Source organism: Numida meleagris, chromosome Z (genome assembly GCF_002078875.1).
Source record: "Numida meleagris isolate 19003 breed g44 Domestic line chromosome Z, NumMel1.0, whole genome shotgun sequence".
NCBI lineage: Eukaryota > Metazoa > Chordata > Aves > Galliformes > Numididae > Numida > Numida meleagris.
In genome coordinates, this window is record NC_034438.1 from 42,157,021 (window position 1) to 42,178,762 (window position 21,742).

The 21,742-nt window shown below is 35.8% G+C and overlaps 1 protein-coding gene across 20 annotated transcripts in view; it reads left to right on the forward strand.

The window, feature by feature from the left end:
- CZH9orf3 (chromosome Z C9orf3 homolog) overlaps positions 1-21,742 on the forward strand; it is a 206,822-nt gene that overhangs the window by 105,801 nt on the left and 79,279 nt on the right. For 14 of the 20 annotated variants that reach the window (XR_002433212.1, XR_002433213.1, XM_021379873.1 and 11 more), the window contains 2 exons: positions 1,486-1,529; positions 9,748-9,808. Coding sequence is in view for 13 of the 20 variants with exons in the window: in XM_021379873.1 (XP_021235548.1) it covers positions 1,486-1,529; positions 9,748-9,808 (105 nt within the window). In the remaining 7 variants the exon portion in view is untranslated. The other 6 variants (XR_002433214.1, XR_002433216.1, XR_002433215.1 and 3 more) reach the window with 3 other exon arrangements.

Below are 21,742 nucleotides of genomic sequence, written 5' to 3' on the forward strand. Positions count from 1 at the left end.
CTTGGCACTCTATTTATCATACTGTATGCTTTTTTTTCTTTTCAACTTCTTTTGTTTGTTAAAACTTAAATAAAATTGTTTCACAAACTCAGATATTTTGACTTTACATTGATTATATTTAAACTGCTCGTGTATATGGAAGCTGTTTAATGTATAGATCAGTTAGTTACATGGCACATTTTGATATCTGATTGTGTTAATACATAAAAATCTGAATAGTTCTAGGCCACATCTACTTTTCAGGTAGAAGTATCTTGAAAGAAGGAACATATGAAGTTTTGCATGAGTAATACTGAGTTAGAAAAATGATTAACATGGTATAAGGCTTTTTTGTTTTGGAAAGAAAACATCCTATTTTTTCTGACCTTTTCAAAATTAATAGCTCAAAGGAATTTAAAATATAAAGAGATCTTAATGAAGTATGGCTAGAAATAGAACTGGAGAAAACAACAGAAAGGAGTGGAACTAAAAGAAGTTCAGAAGTTTTATAACTGTCTCATACAGATGAAGGATGAAAAAGTCTATTGATGTGTCACACATTTGAACAATATAAAAAATAACAATTGAACAATATAAAAATCCAAGAATATGTTAGCATCCTCATTTCAAGTATGAAATTTGTCTCAACGGAAATCAGTATTAATAAAGCAGATTACTTTATGAAACAGCATATAAATGAATAATTCATGTTAATAAATCATTTTCTATTGAGGTTGCTCAGAGGAGTGTTTTGTACCAAAGTGACTGTCTTTAATAATGCTAGGTTATGTATAGCAGGGGGTGCCAGAGAGCCATTCAGTGATGTCAAGTGGAACTTCTATAAAGGGGGCTTATCATACTGTTATAAGTGAGGACTATAGTAATATTGTTCGACTGGCATAGCACTTTCCTTCTAAATCCATGAGAGAAGTTCTGTCTTACTTCTCTTTGAAGAGTTTACTCCATGGTGTGGTTCACAGCAAGACTGTGAATTTTGTCAGAGTAGGTGTGGCCTTCTGATCACTTGAGTGCATAGAGGGAAAAAAAAAACAACAGTAAAATATGTTGTTATAATTAATGATATTCATAAATAATTACGTGTTAATGGTAATGTGATAGCACAAACACTATGAAGAGAATGCAAAGAACACCTGTAACTCTGGTGTTTATGATCCTCTGAGAATATGAATCTGCAGCTTTTAACAGCTATAGTTTGTGTATTCTTTTAGAGTAAATAATAAAGAGAATGTAGGGTTGTGTTAAAATAGTTAACAGGCTTTTCAAGTCCATTTTGTTTCAATATTTTTCCTTGAATGGATGGAAAAACTAACAGACATAATGCTTATTGTATAAATAATTGAGCAGAATAGCACCAGGGCAGATATATAAACTGTTCTTATCATTCTACTGTCTGCAATCTTTAAAAATCCGTTGCTTATTAGCAATGCAGACACACAGTTATCTCTTCATAAACATACTAATTATGGTGTTTTGTTTGTTTTCCAGGATTTTCTTTCCATGCTCGTGGAAGACATAACTGAACAAAAAGAGTAAGTGAGAATGAGTTTAGTAAAGTTATAGAAAATAGTGGAGTCAGATTTAATTTTCAGCAATGCTAGCCAGAAATAGGATTTCACTTACTATTTTCTGAATTTTTTATTCAAGCATATATCTATGTGCGTATACCTTTCTCTATAAATTTTCATTCATATGTACAAACAAAAATATAAGACTTGTGATATTGCTATCCCATGCTCCCCCCAAGCAGAGTCTTTAGTGTTAAGGCAGCATTAAGGTTTTGTGTTCACTATGTGACCTGAAGTGCCAGGCACAGATGCTCAGCTTAATCTGTGATCCTCCTGCCAGCTGCTTTTGGCACATGGAGTCCCAGAGTAAGAAGAACAGAGGTTTGCCCTGGATCTAGGAGTGCAGAGAAGGATTTTACTCAGGCGCTAGTATGGTAGTATCCTCCCCTTGTCACACAGCATGCCAGATGAGGGAAAGATGGAAAACACTTATGGAAATCCAGTGTTAAGCGCTTCTCATGTCCTCCTCTGTGTGACTGGCTGAACATGATACAGCCTGTTTTTAACAGAAATTTGAATCTGTCACTACTTATTTGTTGATTTGTTCTGTGTTACTGTGGACTGTGCTACAAATACAGGCTCTTCTGTGGTGAAGTCTGGAATATTTTAAAAAATAGCATGTTCACTGGAAAAAAACACATTTCTGGAGAGCAAGCTTCTGAAAGTCTTCACTGGGTTTATAGTTTTTCTGAAAGAAGGAAAAAAGAGAAGCTCTTTGTAGAAGTCTAAAGCCAAACGTGTTGCAATTTTTAGTGAAACACTTCTGGTTTTGGGAGTGAGAGACGGGGAAGATATTTATCATTGAGATATTGGTTTGCGCCGCCATGAGTGGTGTTGCACTTTCCAAACATCTATCCTGGAATGCCATGTGGTTTATGTCATTGGATAGGGATTCTCAGCCCCACAGGAATCAGGAATATTAAATGGAGAATATGAGGAAGTGAATTACTTAATGATTTGATTATACATTGATCTGTTAGTAGAATCTCCATTTTCCTTTTCTTGTGTGTTTCTCCAGAGCCCAATCCTAGTACAAAGTGTTATTTGAATAAGCAGCTGGTTTTTGGCCAAGATATGTACCAAGATATGTTTAAACATTTAATGAGACTAATGCAAAGGAACTATGGCACCATTTGTTTTGCATCACCCTCCAGAATAATATGTAGAAAATTTCAGATCTATGGAAATTCATTTTACAGCCAGACATACGGTTTATCTGAACTTATCTATTCTCAAAGTTACCCTGGATGTAGATAACAATAGCAATGCCTAGAGTAACAGAACATGTGAATAGAGGGTAGGCATTTATTTATTGTCTGCTACAAAGATTTTTTTTCATTCTTGAATGTATTTTGTTGGTAGTAAACAACAACAGCCTGAAGGAAAATTGAAGGGAGAAAAGGTAAAAACAAAGTATCTTCAGACATCATCTGTTGATGAGTGTTTTTTGCACAAAGGTTCAACCACGGGAATAAGACACATATCAAGACCAGAGCAACAATTAAAATTCTTCATAGCACACAAAATCACTCACTCTTGTGCAATGCTACCAAGTAAAATTTTGACATTAAACCTAACCACTTCCTTCTTACCTAAAAAATATTAAGCATTCTAATATTGTATTAGCATCTGACCTTAATAATAAGAAAGGAAGAAGTAAAAACAAATTACTAGTACGGAATGAAGCCAAGGAAGAGTTGTTGCCAAGAGAAGAGTTTGCCTCAGTGGGAGATGTTTGTAATGAAAGTAGCATTAGAATCAGCAGAAAACAATCATACAAAAATGTGGAAATTTTCTGTAATTATTACTTTGGAGTAATGGTACATTACTTTTCTCCTTTTTGATGTAGCAGACCATAAGTTTCTCACTTTTGCAGTACTGAAGTACTTCAGGTTTTAGTTACAGGAGGTTTTTTTAGTACATCCCCAGTGAAAAACAGCTCCAAGAAACAGACATAACTTCTTAAGAAACAGTCTTTGATTTTTCCTGCCTTCTCTGCTTAGAGGAGGAGGATTGCATACCTAGCTACTTCACTTCCTGCTCTGACTCAGTTTTGCTAGCTACAGGAATCCATTCTCAGAGACAAAATCCTTCTGTTTCTGCACTGTGGCTGGATACTGACCAGACAGGCCTAGAATCTCCTAGCTTGCACCTAAGGTTGATTTTTACTGAGAGAGGCTAATGGCAAGAAGGGCAAATACACATCTATGTTATCCATCATTGTTTCAAAGCCTTTTAAAATATAATTTGAACTGGCTGTAGCTTTGTATTAACTTGTAACTAGTAAGAAATCTGTAGTACTACCCATTTGTAACTGGGATATCTTATTTCCTCACATATAATTTGAGACTTCATTGCAGTTTTTTAAAAAAACAAACCAACAAAACTACTCTGATGTGTCTGTGTACTGTGGTCCACCAAATTTGATCAAAACTCTCCATGGCTCTGCTCTTCTTAAGGCTTAAATCTGTATTCCTTGATGTAAACTGATCCTTTCCACATCTGCCCAACATGCAAACCATGCAAAAACTCAGAGTTTTTAAGGTCCTGTAGCACAGCATGAGCTTCATCAGCCTCAGATAAATCAGAGTTGCAGCTGTTTGTGCTCTTTATGACTGCTTTTTTTTTTTTGTGTTAGTTCTGTCCTTTGGAGTTTTGTGGTGATTTTTTAAAAATATGATTCAATAAAATAAATAAGAGGACTAATAAGCCTATGGTTCTAATAATATAGGATGGACAAAGAAAGGCTTGTGTTAAATTTCTGCTATTTGTATTGCTAATAACTCGGACTTACTAACCGCATTCTTTGGGCATCTTTATAAACTGTCAGTTTAGTAAGAAATGCATGCTAAAATAATGCTGTAATTTCAAAACACTCATCTACATAGGTATATGTCTCTTTCTTTCACGCTTTCCCTCTTGGATACTCACACTGAAGGCTACTTACCATGAATGTGTTGATTTTGATGAAGACGAACAGTTGGAAGGCATCCAACCTTTTTCCCCAGTATTTGTGATTCCACTTAAAATAAAATAAAATAAAATAAAATAGTTTAAAGAAAGGAAAAAGAAATCTAGTCTGTATTGCTTCTGTAAGAAGCAATTAGGTTCTTGACAGTCGCTGATCTGTCACTACTCTTTGCTTTAACATATAGCTGGAATGTCTTACTTTGAAAATCATTTATGTGAACAAATGCACATATTCAGATGAAGTAAGTATACTTATTGAAGTATTTTCAGCTGGATATGTTGACTTTTTGCCTTCCTTTACCTCCCTCTCTTCCTGCAAAAAAGTTATGTTCTTTCATGTTCTCTGTTTATTTGAACGAATTTTTTTTTCTAAATGTGGATTCTCTTCCTTGATTGAGGAATTAAGTGGGTTTATGTTTAAAGTTTCCAAAGTGCCTTGGGGCCCAGTGCAATGAAAGCTTGCTATGTAGACAGTTTTTATAACATTAACTTTGAAATTATCATTAGTGCTAGTATTTTAGAGAGCTTGTTCTGAAGCATTGCATCTGGCCATATACTGCATGTATACTTGTTAGATCATTCATCATCTGATCAGCTTAGTCTAAACAATTGACAAGGGATAAGATAATGGAGGCACTAGTGTTCTTACAGCAGGGAACAGTGGTACAAAGCAATTAAAGACATTGCCATACTATGTTATAAGCTCAGATTCCCATAGCCCAGTAGACCACCTAAAGCAAAAGGCAATTCAGAAAATCAGACTCGCAGATTTAAGTCCCTACAGATGCTGAAATGCAACATAAGCAGGCGGTAAGTGCCCTTTCTGAATATGAGTGCTTTACTGGATTGCAGCCTCTAGAAACACTTGGCTCTGAGTCCTTTCTGTAGGTTTTGAAATAGTGATTTGTTTATGATGTAGAGGAAAGTGTCCCTGGCCCATGGCGGGGGATTGGAACTGGATATTCTTAGAGGTCCCTTCCAATCTAAGCTGTTCTATGAGTCTATGATATATCATTTGGGTTTGGTTGGAAGTTGGTAGAAGCCTTTCCAAGGACTTTTTAGTTAAGTTTTGACTCTCAACTCATTCAGAGCAGATCGTTGCAATAGCCTCCATAATACCAACACATTTGAAGAAAAATAAAAAAGTGATATGCTAGAACAAGTAGATGTTTTTGATAAATGCTATCAAGAATATCCAAAGTTGGTGTAGTGCTTTCACCCCAATGGATTTCACTCCCACTCCTCAAAGGCAGAGGGGAAAAATATGATAGGAAAGATTCTATGGGTTGAGATAAGGACAAGAAGACTGCTAACCAATTACCATCATGGGCAGAACAGATTCAAAATAGGAAGACTTATATAACTGCCTATTTATAACAGACCAGAGCAGTATGAACTAAAAGCAAGCTAAAAACTTGCCCCCATTAACTGTCTTTTACCTCCTCTCTCCGAGTATTGCAGGGGAACACAGAATGGAGACTGCAGTCAGTCCATAACACTTTTTCTCTCCTGCTCCTTCATGGTCCCTCTGCCCCTACTCCACATGGATCCCTCCCACAAGGTGTTGTCTTTTCCAAACTGATACTACATGGATTTCTCTCGGGTGACAGCTCTCCCAGCACTGATCCAACACAGCTCTATACCATGGGTCCCACACTCCAGGCACTGCTCCACCACTGTCCCCATGGGCAGCAGCTCTGCCAGCCCTCCTACCCCACTGTGGGTTGCTCTCCAGGGCTGCAGCTCCAGCCTGGGGCTGCTCCTGTGGGGGTTCTCCATGGGCTGTAACTCATTCAGGTCTTATCCACTACTTCACCTTGGACTCCTCCATGGCTCACTGTGGAGGTCTGCTATGCGTGGTGCCCATGGGCTGCAGGGGGACAGCCTGCTCCTTCATAGACCTCTCCTGGGCTGAAGGAAGTTTTTGCTCTGTGCCTGGAGCTCCTCCTGCCCTCCTTCTGCACTGATCTCAGGGGCTGTGGAATTGTTTCTTACATTTTTTCACTCTTTGTTCCCAGCTGCTGTGGCAGATCTTTCCTTTCTTAAGTATACTGTCCGTCACCAGTATCCCTCACAGGCTCAGAAAAAACACCAACAGGGGGTGTAATCACTTCACCTAGATTATTTTTTTTTCTGAGGAAATCTTGCATTTTAAGTTTTGCCTAGGCTGTTAAAAAGAGGTGGAGAAACTGGCACTGTGAAGCTGTGTTTCTCATCCCTAGGTAAAACAAATTAAATGTGTAAGTAAAAGCATTTTTCCCTAGCTGCTAGCTCTTGTACAGATTTGGAACATAAAGCTGCATTGATTTTGTTGCATGAAAGAAAAAGTAAAAAAATCTGAGTATGCTGCTTGAGACAGAATAAGTTAAATGATCCACCTGATCTACTGACTATACAAAATGTTGGTGTCTCATTTTAAGCTTGTCCTGTGTATGCTTTCTGCAGTAACCAGGCAGTAAGAAGCACTCAAGAAAAAAAGTGTCTTATCCCAAGAAAAATGTATTGACTGGCTTTTGGACTTAGCTTTTTTTCCTCCCCATTCCCTTTTGAAAGAACTCAACTAACTAGCTTAGATTAGACACCAACTTTTAGAATACCGCATGGAGGTAAATGTAATAATAGCCTGAAGGATCTGGCATTTAAATGTTCTAAATTTGCATGAAAAACAAGGTACTATTAAAAGCAAACCAAATCTAGATGTAATTCACTTGAATGTAGAACACCACCCCATTACAAGCATGACATCTCTGTTCACTTATCTGTGTAAAATCAATTTCCATAGTGATCAGACATATAGAATGGTAATTTCCTGAAAATTTGTAATCCTCTTTGATGTAAAAATGCTGCTTCTTGAATGCTGTGATTATTTGAATCACATCATATGAGAGATTTTATAATTTTTATTTTTTTAGACTGTGGCCGACTACTATTTCCTAATGTTAGAGGGTATATTTTTGACTTTTCAGATTTATTAATTAGGGTGATTTCTTTTTCTCTTTGGGAATTATTCTTCCTTGTGGAACACTTTAAGTCACCTCAGCTAGACTTATAATGTCATCTCTCACTTGTAAAGGGCCTGAAAGAAAATAGGCTAGTTATGTTTCCAAATTAAGCCTCCTTGGCCAGCAACATAATATATGACTAATCAAAAACTAAAGAAAACTGTCAAAAGAATAGAGACTGAAAACAAGTATAGATGGCATTTTGTCGTTGTGAACAAAATGACCTTTTTCTTTTTAATTTGCAGCTTCTTACAGTATTTGGTATGATGCTGTATCCTGTGTATGCAAGCGTATCTTAGTAGCTGAAAGACACTGAGCAGCACTTGTAAGCACAGGCTTTTTAATGTTTAAGGTGCCTGGTGATTCATTTTTGCCTTTGTTACACAATTCCTGTGTATTTTGGACAAGCTTATTATAATCAGATTGCTTATTTTTTTGCAGGTACAGTTGAACAATTACTCAATGAGTAGCCAGCTGACTCTCTGTTTTAATCAGATACTCCTGCCTCTAATTCAAATTGGCAGAATTTTATTCTATTAAGTAGACCTGCTTTTAATGATACTTCCTTCAGAATATTGCTGAGTGGGAGTAGAGATGGTAGGTCTAACAACATGATGGTGTGGAATAGAGATTGTAACTACTAGTTCTACCTCAAAGGAATGTAACATGTAGTTCTGTTGAGAGATGGTGGGGAAATTTTTATTCTTGAATTCAAGAAAGCTAAGAATATCTAAGTCCAGGTGTAATCCATGTCTGGAAAAGTGCTGCCGCTAACCATTTCAATATCAATAATTTAAGTCTATGGTCAGTCCAAATTAAACTAGACAAGATTAAAAATAATAATAATAATAAAAATTACTATGAGCAGTAAACACACAAATTTTTATTCTATGATTTTGCTGAGTGTTTCATCCATTAACATATTGGCTGACTGCTTTCAAGACTTCATAAGCTCTCTGAGCATTAATTTTCTGAGTTGCATGTCGGGCATAACTGTAATTGATCTGTCTCCCAGTGGCATAGTGAAAGTTATTATTTAAAGGTGGTCTAAAATCATTCAGTAAAAATGATTGATGGAGTCATTACAAATCCTTCATAGTCACAGATACAGTCCATAAATAAACTTCCTATAGGGTCAGAATTTTTAGCAGAGCTTTGTCAGAGTTGGGGAAAATAAAAACCAACAGGATTCTTTGTCATGTAGTTAAATTAAAACCAGTGTTGAGCAGCTTGCCTTCCTGCTTTAGAACTTCAAAATGGAGGTTCTTTTCCTGGGCACTTTGTTGAGTATGGGTCTTCACTTGAAGGTAGCTGCAGGTACTAGAATGAGTCTTGCCAAGGTATTTCCATGCACAGGACTGTGCATGTCTGTTCATCTCAGAATTCATAGACAGCTTATTCAAGTATTATTTTTCAGTGTTGGCATACTGCATGAACAGTGCAATATTTTTTAAGTAATTCACTTCGCTGTAAGTTGTGAAGTTTTCAGCCTAGGTTGAAGTAAATTCAGCAGAAGCTACTTGCAAAAGCAAAAGTGGAAATATTATTTCTGAATGTGCAAATAATTCTGCCTGTGGTTATTTTAGTCCCACACAGCTTTGTCATAACAAACTACTTCTTTTTGTATTGGCTGAAGCTCCAGACTATTGTAGACTTCACTATGAATTTATCAGCATATAAAGAAAATATAGAAGAGATGAAATTTAAACTAAAATATATAACTACTCAGTAACTCTGAGCATTAAGATCCATTGATGCCTTTAAAATCCATAAGTTTAAAGAAGTTGTTCTTTTATTTAATCTTCTTTGGTACTTTACATTTACATACAGGCTGCTTCTGTAACAACTGATTTTGAATATCTCCAGCTAAACTTACTTGTCCTATGTTTTTGGATTTGTTTTTTTTTCAGTAGAAGACACAAAAATTAGAGAACCTGTTCATAATTTATGTTTCATAGCTGCAGTTTACCACCTTACATTTTCTCTGTCTGTAGTCATTTATCCTTTGTTTAAACACAAAAAAAATCTGATCTGTCTTTAACTTGTCATATCACCTCTGCTGGTGTTATTCATTAAAAAATCCATAATGTACTACTACTGCATTACATCCAGTATTTGGAATTCAGAGTCTTGCTTAACTACTACATTGGTAAATTTCACATGAAAAGCTGCTGGTTTTGTGTGTATTCTCTAACTTCCTTTTTTTAAAGGTCTGGGTTAACTGTTGAAAGTATCTTCCAGAACTGGCTTGACACTTCTGGCATACCAAAGGTAAATTCAAAATGTTTGTCCTCTGTTCTTTCTGGAGATTTGCATTTCACATAGTACATATAATATGTTATTTCTAAATAAACAGTTTTGATTATGACTGCTTTCCACATCTTTCACATTGTTCAAACACTGTTAGTTTTTATTGCTTGCAGTTTTTTTCATTTACCATCATCTCAATGAACCTGCCCAAAGACAAACCTTACAAAATGTATCCTACTTCTTAATATTGTTGTCACTTCAAAGTATGCTGTACAGTATAGAGATGGACTATACTAAATGTAAGGAGCATTGTTCAGTCAGTATATGGATTACTGACAGTTGTATTGACAACAATGATTTTGCTAAATTAAATTATTTGTGGTTTGATACTTTATGAGTATGGTGACTTGGTCATGGATCTCCTGCATGAATCTACTGCATTTCTTTGGAGTTCCAGTTCTGTTGCAGCTGAGACCAAGCATTATATTCTGCTTTTAATACTAATTTTCATATTAATTATATAAATTATGTGAACTGAAAATGAATAGTGCCATTTGAGGGCTTTGTAAGTTGGTTTTTATTCCAAAACTGAGATCAGCTGAAGAAAGGTACCCCTATAGAAAACTTCCTAAAAACAGCGTTTTATGAAATATGTTTCTATGATACCCTTGGTGCTCAATTTCTAACTGTTAAGTTGCTTGAAATTTATCTTAATGAGTGCTTGCATTTGTTTCTACTTTGCATTTTTAAGAGTTAGAATGATAAGTCCTGGTTTGTAAGTGCAGAAGTGAAGAGTTGGTTGGCAGCATTACTGGGGCTCTGAGGAGTGAGCAGATTTGGAGGTAGAATTGTCAAAATAGAATTGTCAATGTCTGTGAACCTGAGCTGTATTCAAATGCTGTGATTGAGCTCTTTCTTCTCTTTAGAGCTGTTGTGGATTTCCATTGTTCTCTGTATGCCACAGAAAGTTTTCTGGGAGGTTTATGTCCTGAGACCAAAATGTTTGAAGACTAATATCTTAAGATAATATAATATCAAGGTTGTATATGCTTTTTGCTGTAAAACTATTGAAGAGAAAATTTGCTTTGATTGGAAAAGTGCAAGAGAAGGGATGATATAATCATGCATCTTGATATTGTCATTTCTTGAAAAAGGACTTTTATTTTAATACTATGTTTTGATAGAAAATTCAATAGCTTGTAGAAGAGCTGCTTCAAGTATTGCGGATAAACTGATGTTGCACAACTATAGTTATAAGGTGCTGAATTGGCTCTCTGAAATAAAAGAGTGTTCTAGCAGTTTACTTAGAATTGTCTCTCTGAGGATGTGCCTTACTTGTTTCCACAGTCAGCTCTGAAATCACAAATAAGGAAGGTGGGAGTACACTAAGGAATTGAAAATAACTTTGATTTGTGTGAAAACTGAACACTGTTTACTTGAGTGTGTGCTGTACGCTGTTCAGAATGACTAGCGAGTAGTTTCATAACATCCTGTGAGTGTCTATTGAGTGTGTAGGTAAAACCAGTAGCAAAAATATAACTGTTCTTTTGTGAATCAGCAAGCTCAATAATCCTCTATCACTTCCATCAGTAACCTTTCTGATTTCTTACTCTTGTTGCCTTCAGCACTTGTCAGGCTCTTGCAGAAACTGATTTCTACTTCATTGAAAGAAGTGGAGCTGTCATTCAGTGGTTATAAAATCTTGTTCACTTAGTGCTTTATTAAATCATCTGGGGAGGCCTTATACCTGAAAGCAAGACTGTCGAGGCTGCTTAGTAGCTCTCAATACTTATGTATCTATAATCTGTATATGACTTTGTTTACTCACTAGAGAACTATAAATTGTCTGGTGTGCTGTAAATGGGAAACAGAAAATACCTTAAGTATTTAAATTACGGGGTTTTTTTAGCAAATTTTTTTCTAAGCTGTTGTGATAGATTTGGGCTTGCAAAGGCATATGAACTATTTTCTTATGCCACAGTGAATTATCTGCATTATGAGCAGCAGCCAAGGAACTACATGGGATTGATTTTTGCTCTCTTATATGGATTGCTTGGTGAGTGAGCAAGGGTGTTTGTATAGGAAGCTTTTTGCCTGTTCCTTTTCCTGAAATGATATGGCTGAGCTTGCTAACCAGGCAGTGTGAGCTTTATGAGGTACCCAATATTCTTTGCAGTTGACTCCCTTTCTTGAGTGGTGGAGCCACTGGAAAGTAGTTAGTGAATTTCTTCTCCAAAGGTGTCCCAAAAGCAGAGCAGCAGTGTTCTATGCCTTACACAGGAATTGTCATCTTTCTGCTTATGAATCATATTTTGCATACGGCACTATAAAGTCTTGTAGCATGGCAGTTAAAATGTCTCTTACTTTACAAGTAATATCTAAGACTTCACTAAACTTAGAATGGAAACTTCATTATTGAAGAGATTATTTTATGTAATGGGATCGGGAAATATGCATCATACTCTCCATTCTGAAAATTAAATCAGAACATATTTCCTTTTGTATCTTTCCCATATGTGAGGCTTTTTGTATTATAGTGTCCTTGTTTGTTTCCATGGTGTTTCTGCTTTTAATGTTTGGGTTGGTTTTGCTCAGGAAATTCATGTCAGCAATTGAATACAAAGAAAATTCACTACTCTCAGCTCATTTACAGCATTGTTTACCAAAGTATTTAGTATTTATTTAAGAGTTTTTTTCCCTGGTTATATAAAAATATATCATTTGTGTACAACCAGTACTCTGTAAGGTTTCATAACAGCATTGTTTCTAAAAACAGAGTTGTTAGCCTTCTCCTCGGTTCAACATCTTCATGATGGTGTCTAACTTGAGACCATTACTGGGGACTTGTGTAAATGCTGAGGGTAAATGCTTTCCACTTACCCTGCTTGAAAAAGTCTTACTTCGTGTTTTCCTTCCGGTAGAGAAAACATACCTTCCCTAATCCTGCCTCCAATTCTGTCCAGGGAACAGTATGTATATGTATATAACTATGTATACAAACATATATACACTCCTTTCAACTTGTTTTTTTGCAGTTAGCAAAATCTTAATATTAGTCAATCTCTTGTCACCATTAAACTCTTGGAAAAGAGTTTGTCTTTTCTAAATATTGGGCCAGTTTTCAGGCTCTTGAATATACCAGTACTGATCAAGAGTAACTCGAAGTAAGTTAGAGGAGTCATGCCAATAAACAAAAATGGAATTTGTCCTGTTGCCATGAAAGAAAATTCTGCACGCCAAATTACACTTCCAGCTTCTGTATTTTCTAAAGCATTAAAAGTTAATGCTTAAGTGCCTTGTATTATGAAAGTGATCTTCAGATTTACTCTTGAGCTGCTATTTCATCAATCTGTTAAAGCTTAGTTATTTTTTCCTGTACCACCTCAAACAGTATTTCCTGATTATAGTAGCTACTACCAACAGGTATTTCAGAATGTGTGTGGCTTGTTATTCAGGAGAACACTGCTCCATGATTTCTGATTCTGAATGAACATTGGAGGACAGCCTGCTCTTACAGTGCTAAGAATACTTCTATTTAAAAATATATATTTTTTCCTCTCTGATCTGTTTTTTTTTGTAGCTATGGTGAAGGAGTACCCCAATCCCTACATATTAATATTTCTTGTAAACCAACCATACTTCTAGAAATACACTGTCAAAAGAATTCTTCCAGTGGTGAATATTCATTTATTCATTGTGTTCCTGGTTTTGTTTATACATGGCTGGTTCTTGGATTGTCCTACTTGAGGAAATAGATTGCATAGCTAAAGGAAACCCATAGCAAAACTTCACGAAAATATTTTTAAAAAATGAAGTAAAACATACTTTGTGAATTGTTCTAAATCAATTTAGATATCTTTCTGTGATTTCATAAGTTTTAAGGGATGTTATAGCAGCAGCTCAGGTAGTTAGTATGAATAATAATATGATCTATGAATAGTATGATTTCTAATGAGGCCATTTGATACACGTACGCATACACGTGCACAGATTTTTGCATTCACTGGAGGACACGGGCCTCATCTGCAGCAGTGTTTCAACAGTCAATTTTTAGGATCCTGACTTCTGTCCCAGTTATAAACTTTATAGATTTCCTGTTTCCTTTTGCTAAGAGAAAATGACAAAAGAAGGGATAGCTCTGTAACAGAATGCATCATAGTTTAGTGGTTATAGTCAGTTATTAATAAGCCAAACAAATTTGAGGAATTTTTTGAAAAGTGCTTTTATGCTTCTAAATTATCTTCAGCAATTATTTACTTAAGTTTTACAGATGGTACTAGAAAAAATTTCAGCAGAGAGATTTCTTACTGGATCAGAGTATAACTTAAGGCTTGTAGATATTAACACTTGATATTTCTAGTCATGCTTTATTTTGCAATTTTTCTGTCTAGATGTGTAAAGTGTCAAGAAATAACATGAAGTTATAATGACCTTGACACTCAATTGTTTGCTCTATGAATCTATATGTAGGATAACATTATATGAGTGGATAGCAACACTGAGACAGTAAACAAGAGACATTTGTAATGTTTGCTGAGATACAGTAAATCTGTAGACAGTGGCAGCAGGAATGATCCAGGTAGGAAAAGCTCATTCAAGCTTGTAATTTGGGGGGGGAAATGAGAAAGAGTTATGAAGAGGGATAATTTTCATACTTATTTAATAAAGTTAAATTGTGACTGTTAAATTCATTTCAAATTTGGTAATAAGTACTAGTCACAACAATAATGTGCTGCTGCTTCAATACTGAAGTTTGCTAATCACCTTATCTTTGATTTTTTTTTAATCTGAACAATGAGCCTTTTTGTGTATGTTTTCACATCACTGCATAGAATTACTGATACTTTAAGTTTAATGAGCTGATATTTGAGAAGTAATCTGAAGAAAGCAGAATTGCTACTTTTAGAAGTAATTATTCTTTTACAAGGAAAGAACATATTGAAGAATCGATGTTTTCCCTCAAGAAAAAAATTGTTTTATTTTGCTGTTAACCTCCTTGGAGATTAGCAGATAAAAAGATCCTTCCAAAGTCCTTAAAATTTTAAATCAACATAGATCAACAATGTAAACTGATTAATGGAATCTCCAAGGATTGTAAGTCAATAAGGGAAAACATTGTTAAAAAAATCACTAATACTGTCTTTCTTCAAAAATTAGCAAAAAATTCATTATACTGTCAACTTCACATCCGATTTTCTTAGAATATGGGATTTTGGAAAACACAGTATAGTACTGTAATGTGTGCATAATTATCAGGTGAACAACAGAGAGAAAAAAATAGACAAAAAGACATTCTATTTAGATAATAATTATGCATCTGCAAGTCTTTGTAGATAGAACAAAATGGAAAAAATGATGTCTTTTGGGGGGCAAACCTTAAAAAAAAAAGTAATAAGGCCTATTATTATTTAAATCTAAGGAAGGTTATTGTCATAAAATGGCATTGTATTTTATTAAGCTGTTCCTCTAAATTGCGCTTAATATTGCTAAACAAGGTCCAACACTAATACATTTTTGCATATATATATATGTATATATGTGTATAAATATATGTATTTAATAATATATTGTTTGTTGAACAGTTCAAAAACTCAAGAAAATTGGTTAATAAAATGATGAATCACCAAGTTTATTTCAGACATTCGTATTTCAAATTCAGTTATAGCTTAGAGTATTGTTAGAGTTTTGGTAAGTTTTTTCGGCATTGCATGTGATTGCTGATTTTAGAAGTAAAACACAGACGTTCATGATAAAAATAGCGTTTATATGAATTGTTGCATCATCCCATTGTAAAATTGGAAAGCAGACTTCCTCAGGTTTGGCATACATATTGCTCAGTTACTTGGATGTGTAAGTTCATTTTTAAATGTTAGATTGGAAAATATTGGCCATAGCATTTCAGTGCCTCCCTTGTTCTAATTTCTAAAAGTGATATTTAAAACATAATTTTTGGAATCTTAGTTTAGGCAATAATTGAACAATTCAGAAAAAAAAAAAGTCATTTTGGAATTTTAAGCTGGAATGTACATTTGCAGTTAGGCTGAGGAGAATGCTTCACTGGATTTAGTTTAATGACCTGCTAACATCGGCTTACCTCTCCAGTCAAAAGTCATATTTTCACAAACATCTTTCTGTTTTCCTTCAGGCTACCTATCGTCATTATATGTGTCCAGCTCAGAGGTACAAAGTGCATTTGAAATAATGTTCCATTTCTAAAATAACTGTGGACTGGATTCCACACATTTGTTCATCATAATCTCTTTTAAGTTTAACAAATCTCTAGCAGTCATTCTATTTCCCTTTTTCTATTTGTACTGCTGAACACAAAAGCTATGTTATGTGCAGAATGACTGAGCTTATCCCTAATAGAAAGGAGTTATGTTTGGTATCTCCAGAACAATAAGGGTTTGCTGTGTGGTCAGTCAATGCTGGATCAAGTTCACATTCCCAAGCTCCCACTCTCCCACCTACATATGCAGGAGGTAGAAACACAGCAGTGGGAGGAAGGACAGGTCCTTTTTTACAGAAGAGTTGAGCAGAGAATTGCCAAATATGGACACAGGTAGGCTTTCACAGCAATAAACATAGATTTTAACCCATTGGTTGTAAAAACATCCTATGAAAAGAAGTTAGCAACCAATTAATTTTTATTCAGTGGAAACAATTCTTGGAGATTAAAATATTTTTAAGCTGTTTTGGAAAGAGTAGGCCTCTAGGTGAGTGAAATATCTCAAATTTAGAGTCCATTACAGCTCATTCTACTGAATTGGACACAGGATATGAAATAATAACAGTCAAATGCTATTTTAGAAAACAATATTTGAGATATTTTTAGTACAGGAGAATGGCTGTGAAGCTGAGGTAAAAATTGGATTTGACAGGAACAAGTTACCACCTTTCCCTCCACAGCAGTTGAGGGATTTTGACAGAAATACTCATTTCGCTGCCTGAAAAATTGCCCTTCTTTCTGTGGTTATAGGACATGCTTGTCCATGTAGGAAAGGTGTATCTCAGGCATATCTATAAATACATACTATGTACCTGGAGTCCATGCAGCCCTCTGTAACGCTGGCCAATGTTGTGACCTGAGGATTCGTCCAGCTGTCTAATCAGAGGCAAAGTGCTCCTGAGGGTTCAGAGCCTCCCACTGCACACTCTGCTGGCCGGAGGTGAGGACGGAAGCTCTTGCTCTTGAATCTGATACTTTTTTTCACACATTCTGCAAAAATACTCAACTTCTGAGTACTTCTAGAGGGCAGATTGTAACAGCATACCATGTAATGATTTGCTGTCCTCCACCAAAGTTGACTTAAGCAATATCAAGATCCTACCTTGCTTGTCACATCCTTATCATTTAGCAGGGCTTTCTAGTCATACAGATATAGATGATAATCACTTTCTGTTTAATTTGGAGAAAATTAAGCCCTTCAAGAACTGCTCTAGAATGAGTCCTTCAGCTCTGGGCAGTGGCAAGTTTCTTTGGAGCAGCTGGAGCTGGCTCTGATCTGACATGGGGCAGCTGCTGGGCTCTGCTGACAGAGGCCACCCTGCTACCAAAGCCTTGCCCTGTAAACCTAATATAGGAGGGAATCCTTTTCCAGGATGCTTTAGCTATTCTGTCTGCTCTCCTGCTCTCTTCTAGGCTCACAGTGAAATTTAAATGCCAAAATGAAGATGTCTTGGGAAAGATAGTTTTGAAAGGCTGACAAACCTATTGGTCAATATAAAAATTAGCAGTAAAGGTCGTGATTCAACTAATGGCTATTATCCTTAGCATACTGGTTAACAGCTAATTGGCTTCTGTCTTGAATATGTTTCTTTTCTGGAGCGGATGGAAGGGTTTTTGATTGCTGCAAGAGATCAGTAAGACTCAGAGATCAGTACCTCTGAAAGAGGTATTTTGTTTTTTAAACAAGAAACACAGGCAGCTTCATTTTCTTTGAGTCTCTTTATGCCAGAGGAAGAAGGAAAACGCTACTTGTCATATGAGTGGTACAGGACTGTCCAGTATCCATGTTCAAACATGTTTGTGTTTTTCTGTTTATTTTTTTCCCTGTAATTTCAGGTAAAAAAGGAAAACAACAATAACAATAATAAATAAATACAAAGGACTTTCAAATTCCTATGTATTTTGGCCAGCCAGCAACTATCCACTGTTTACCAGGATCTCAGTAGATATTACTGTTTATATGATATATACATTGTATGACATTATATATGTATTACTTGAAAGCCATGTTGCAGTGTACTGAAAGTACATCCTCAAAGTTACTGTTTCAACAATTTTTTTTTTATCTCTTAGAGGTAGAGATGCTTTCAGGAAGAGCAAGTTTGAGTCTAACATAACATCTCCATAGGATTTTTTCATTAAAGAATGTTAGAAAGAACATGCTAATCTGAAAAGAGTGCATTTACACCACCACAGAGATGTCTGGAGGAATTTTAGAGCATTTGAATTCAAGGCATAAATGTAAATGACCATCTTTCCTAAAATACACACAGCTTCAAAACAACTTGATTTCCCACTTCCTTTAATAAAGTTGTCCCCATGAAAACTGCGCAAAATCAGTTGGATGGCTTTCTGTTCTTACGTGAGCATATTTTGGACTTGATTTCTTTTTCAGTAATTTTGATCTGCCATTGATATACTGCCTCTTGGGAGTACAGGTTGCCATGTGGCTGCACCAGCCACTTTGCTATTTTTCAGTTGTAGCCTAGTGCCTCCTCAGTTTCTGCCAAATTCTGGTAACAGTAGCATTTTAAAAACTTTGAAATTGTTGCCCCTGAGGAATAGAATACAATGCAATCAAATGTTTCAAACCATAATTAATTGTTTTATGAGTTGCCCGATAAAATCCTTTTTTATATTTTAATTTTCTGAACGTTTTTACAAAGGACTGTAAAGCAAGACTCTTCTACTGAAGTGCATTTCAGGTCACACAGTCTGTTTTGATTGCATGTTTTAAATCATAGAATCATTATGGTTGGAAAATATCTCTTAAGATCATCTAGTCCAACTGTCTTATTCGCAGTTTCCAAGTAAGTTAATCTGCCAGTTTCAACTAGTGTTCTCGTATGGTTTTGCTGTAGTTCTGCTTTATAGGAAAACAGCCTTGCATTTTATTGTAGTTTCTTTAAAATACTATTTTTTGATAGGGCAGAAGTGATGACACCGTCCAGAAAAATAGGTGGTATCATTCAAGTTCCATGAAACAAAACTAAGATTGTTTTATGTTACATGGGAAGACAGACAAAGATACAAAATTGTAACTTCTGGCTGGTGAGGATAGTTAGATCCTCTGGGACCAAACATGATACAGTAGTGAAGTCCCTAGACTTTACTTACATTCCACATAGATCTACGTGTGTAGTTGTTGTGTAAAATTCAGTAATTAAGAGAAAAAGCAAAATTCTAGAAAATAGATGCTGGAAAATATAACTTGGCTGCATTAGTTATTAATTTCCTCTGCTTTGCAGAAGCTCTTCTGAAATTCATTTACAGTAAATACACTTATTATCCCATTTTCAATTATTTTGCTTTTGCTTTCCAGTATCTGAGAGGTGTAAACCAACAAAATATCATTGATTCAGTGTCCACCACAGATAAGATGTCCTTGGTTTATCAATATTAAATGCTTTAGCATTAGAGCAGCACAGAACAGCTGGGGTTATAAACAACTCAGGCAAAGGGAATGTGTGTGATTATAATGTTTCATTGATTCATGAAATATTATTAGTAGCCATCATAGCCTTAACAATATAAAATCATTTCATGTTTCAAATGAAACATTTGCATGTTGCATAAATATCTTAGTGTTTTCTAGACTATGCGCAATACTGAAAGTTCATTGTATACTTACAATCTGGTGTGACTTGAAGAATAGTTGATGTGCAAATCATTGCTTATGTTATGTACTAGGATACTGAGCCCGTCTGCACCCATTTGGTAGAAAGTGCTACCTCCTCCTCCATACTTCAAAATCCAGTTATATTTAATCCTGCTGCTGCACGAATGAAGGCTCCTTTGTATGCTTTGAGATGTATAAATGCTTCCCAATCCAAGTGTTACAAAGGACAGCTTAATTCAGTCTCTGAAAGAAAGCCTGACCAACCAAAGGACATATAGATTGGACTAATCTCTTAATTTCAGTTGTGAGGGGATTCAGGAGTAACAGGTCATTTTCATACGGACAGAAAAGAGGACTGCTGGTGAAGGGTGAGGCAGTGACCCTCCCTTTAAGTTGGGTGTTCCATCGCCCTTTTTTCTAGCGTTAATTCTTTCCTTTTGGGATAGGAAAGAGTACAGTAGGAGACCAAATGTTCCTAAAATCATCTTTATTCCACCCCCTTTTTCCTGTCTTCCCTTCCCCTCCTTTCATTTCTTTCCATTCTCCCTCTCTCCATTTTCCAAGCAAATTTTCCTAGTCTGATCATGAGCTAAATTAGTAATTACTGAGGCATCAGTAAGTGTAGTTAACAGCTGACGGCACAGCCACTTTACTGTGTGGCCACAGGCTCATTAGGCCCACCCTGCTCCTCTCACTGCTTTCTTTAACTCTGCAATCTGTTCATGTAGGCACATTAGCTCTTATCTTCAGTCGCATTGCAGTCATCTAATTATATTACAGTAGACAAGTGTTCAAGTTTTGATATGTATGGCAGCCAGCGCCAGGGAACCCCAAGTGCTGCTCCACAAGGCATATTACCATAAAAGGTCAATAACAATTCCTGTTGAATTTCCTTCACTGCTGTGCAGACACTAATGAGAAAACGGGAGCTACTTCTGAGTTTTAATACAGTTTCTGTTTATTTGTTCAGGAGTTTTCATTCCAAGTCAGCCTCAGGGCCTATTGGTCTGAAAATCAATGTCTTCTCCAACTTTCTCCCCTAGTTTTCTCCAAATGCTTGACAGGAGAGGAAGTGTAATTATTTAAAAGTATTTCAGGAAAATATATCTCACTGTTTCTATGACCCAGTCCTTCCTGTAACAACTTCTGTGTAAATGCTTGATCTAATCTGTTAAATGATTCAAAGGAACATTATTTTTTTAGGTAGCTGCATTTATTTCTGTTTGCCGGTAACACTTTTTGTTCATATTCTTGTTCATTTTCTTTGAACTGTGCTCCATGATTCTTTTGTCATTCAGATACTCAGATCAAGAGACAATTTGTTGCAGCTTTTCAGAACTACCATTTAGAAGAAAATCCACTGTTTTACAAAATAAAAATATGTTGTTGACACTGGTTTTAAGTGGACCTGTTGTGAGCATAAAATAAAAATCTATAGTAAGATTTTCTATTGTGATCACTCTATTTAAAAGTTCTTCTTTGTATAATAGTTCATGGTGAAGATGCTTCTATTTAAAGCACTGAGTTTGATCTTGGCTTTGATCTGTAGCTTTTGATCTTGAAAGAAGGATGCTGTGGCAGTAAAACAAAAAGAGTAGGAGAGTCTTTTTTTTCTTTTTCCTTTTTGCTATAAAGTTAAAGAGATATTGTCAAGATTTAGCAGGCAGTAATTGGGCCTACCTTTGTTTACTTACCTCTGTTTGCAAAGTTCATCTAATTCTGTATGCAAGAGAGTTTGCTCCAGCGCATGCTTTGATGAGCCCTCTTTCTTTTACAGGAGCACAGATTTTCTTTAGAAGCTTTCAGAGAATTGTCATTTATAGCACAGAGTATAAATTAGTTATAAAACGCTTAAAATAGCATAGTTATACCAGGTGTGCCTCAGTCTACCTTATTTTAAATGCTAAACATAAAGCATTAAAAATAACCCGAGGATTTCTGGTACTGAGATTTTCCACGGCTGACCTAAGTTGGGTGTCTCCCATCACACTTGAGATAGAATATCCTGCTCAGAGAGCACAGAAACATCTGCTGAAGTCCCATACCTAAATTTAATCACCTGCTCCTGCTCTCATGTTGAATATCAAGTGTTTATCAGAGGCCTCGG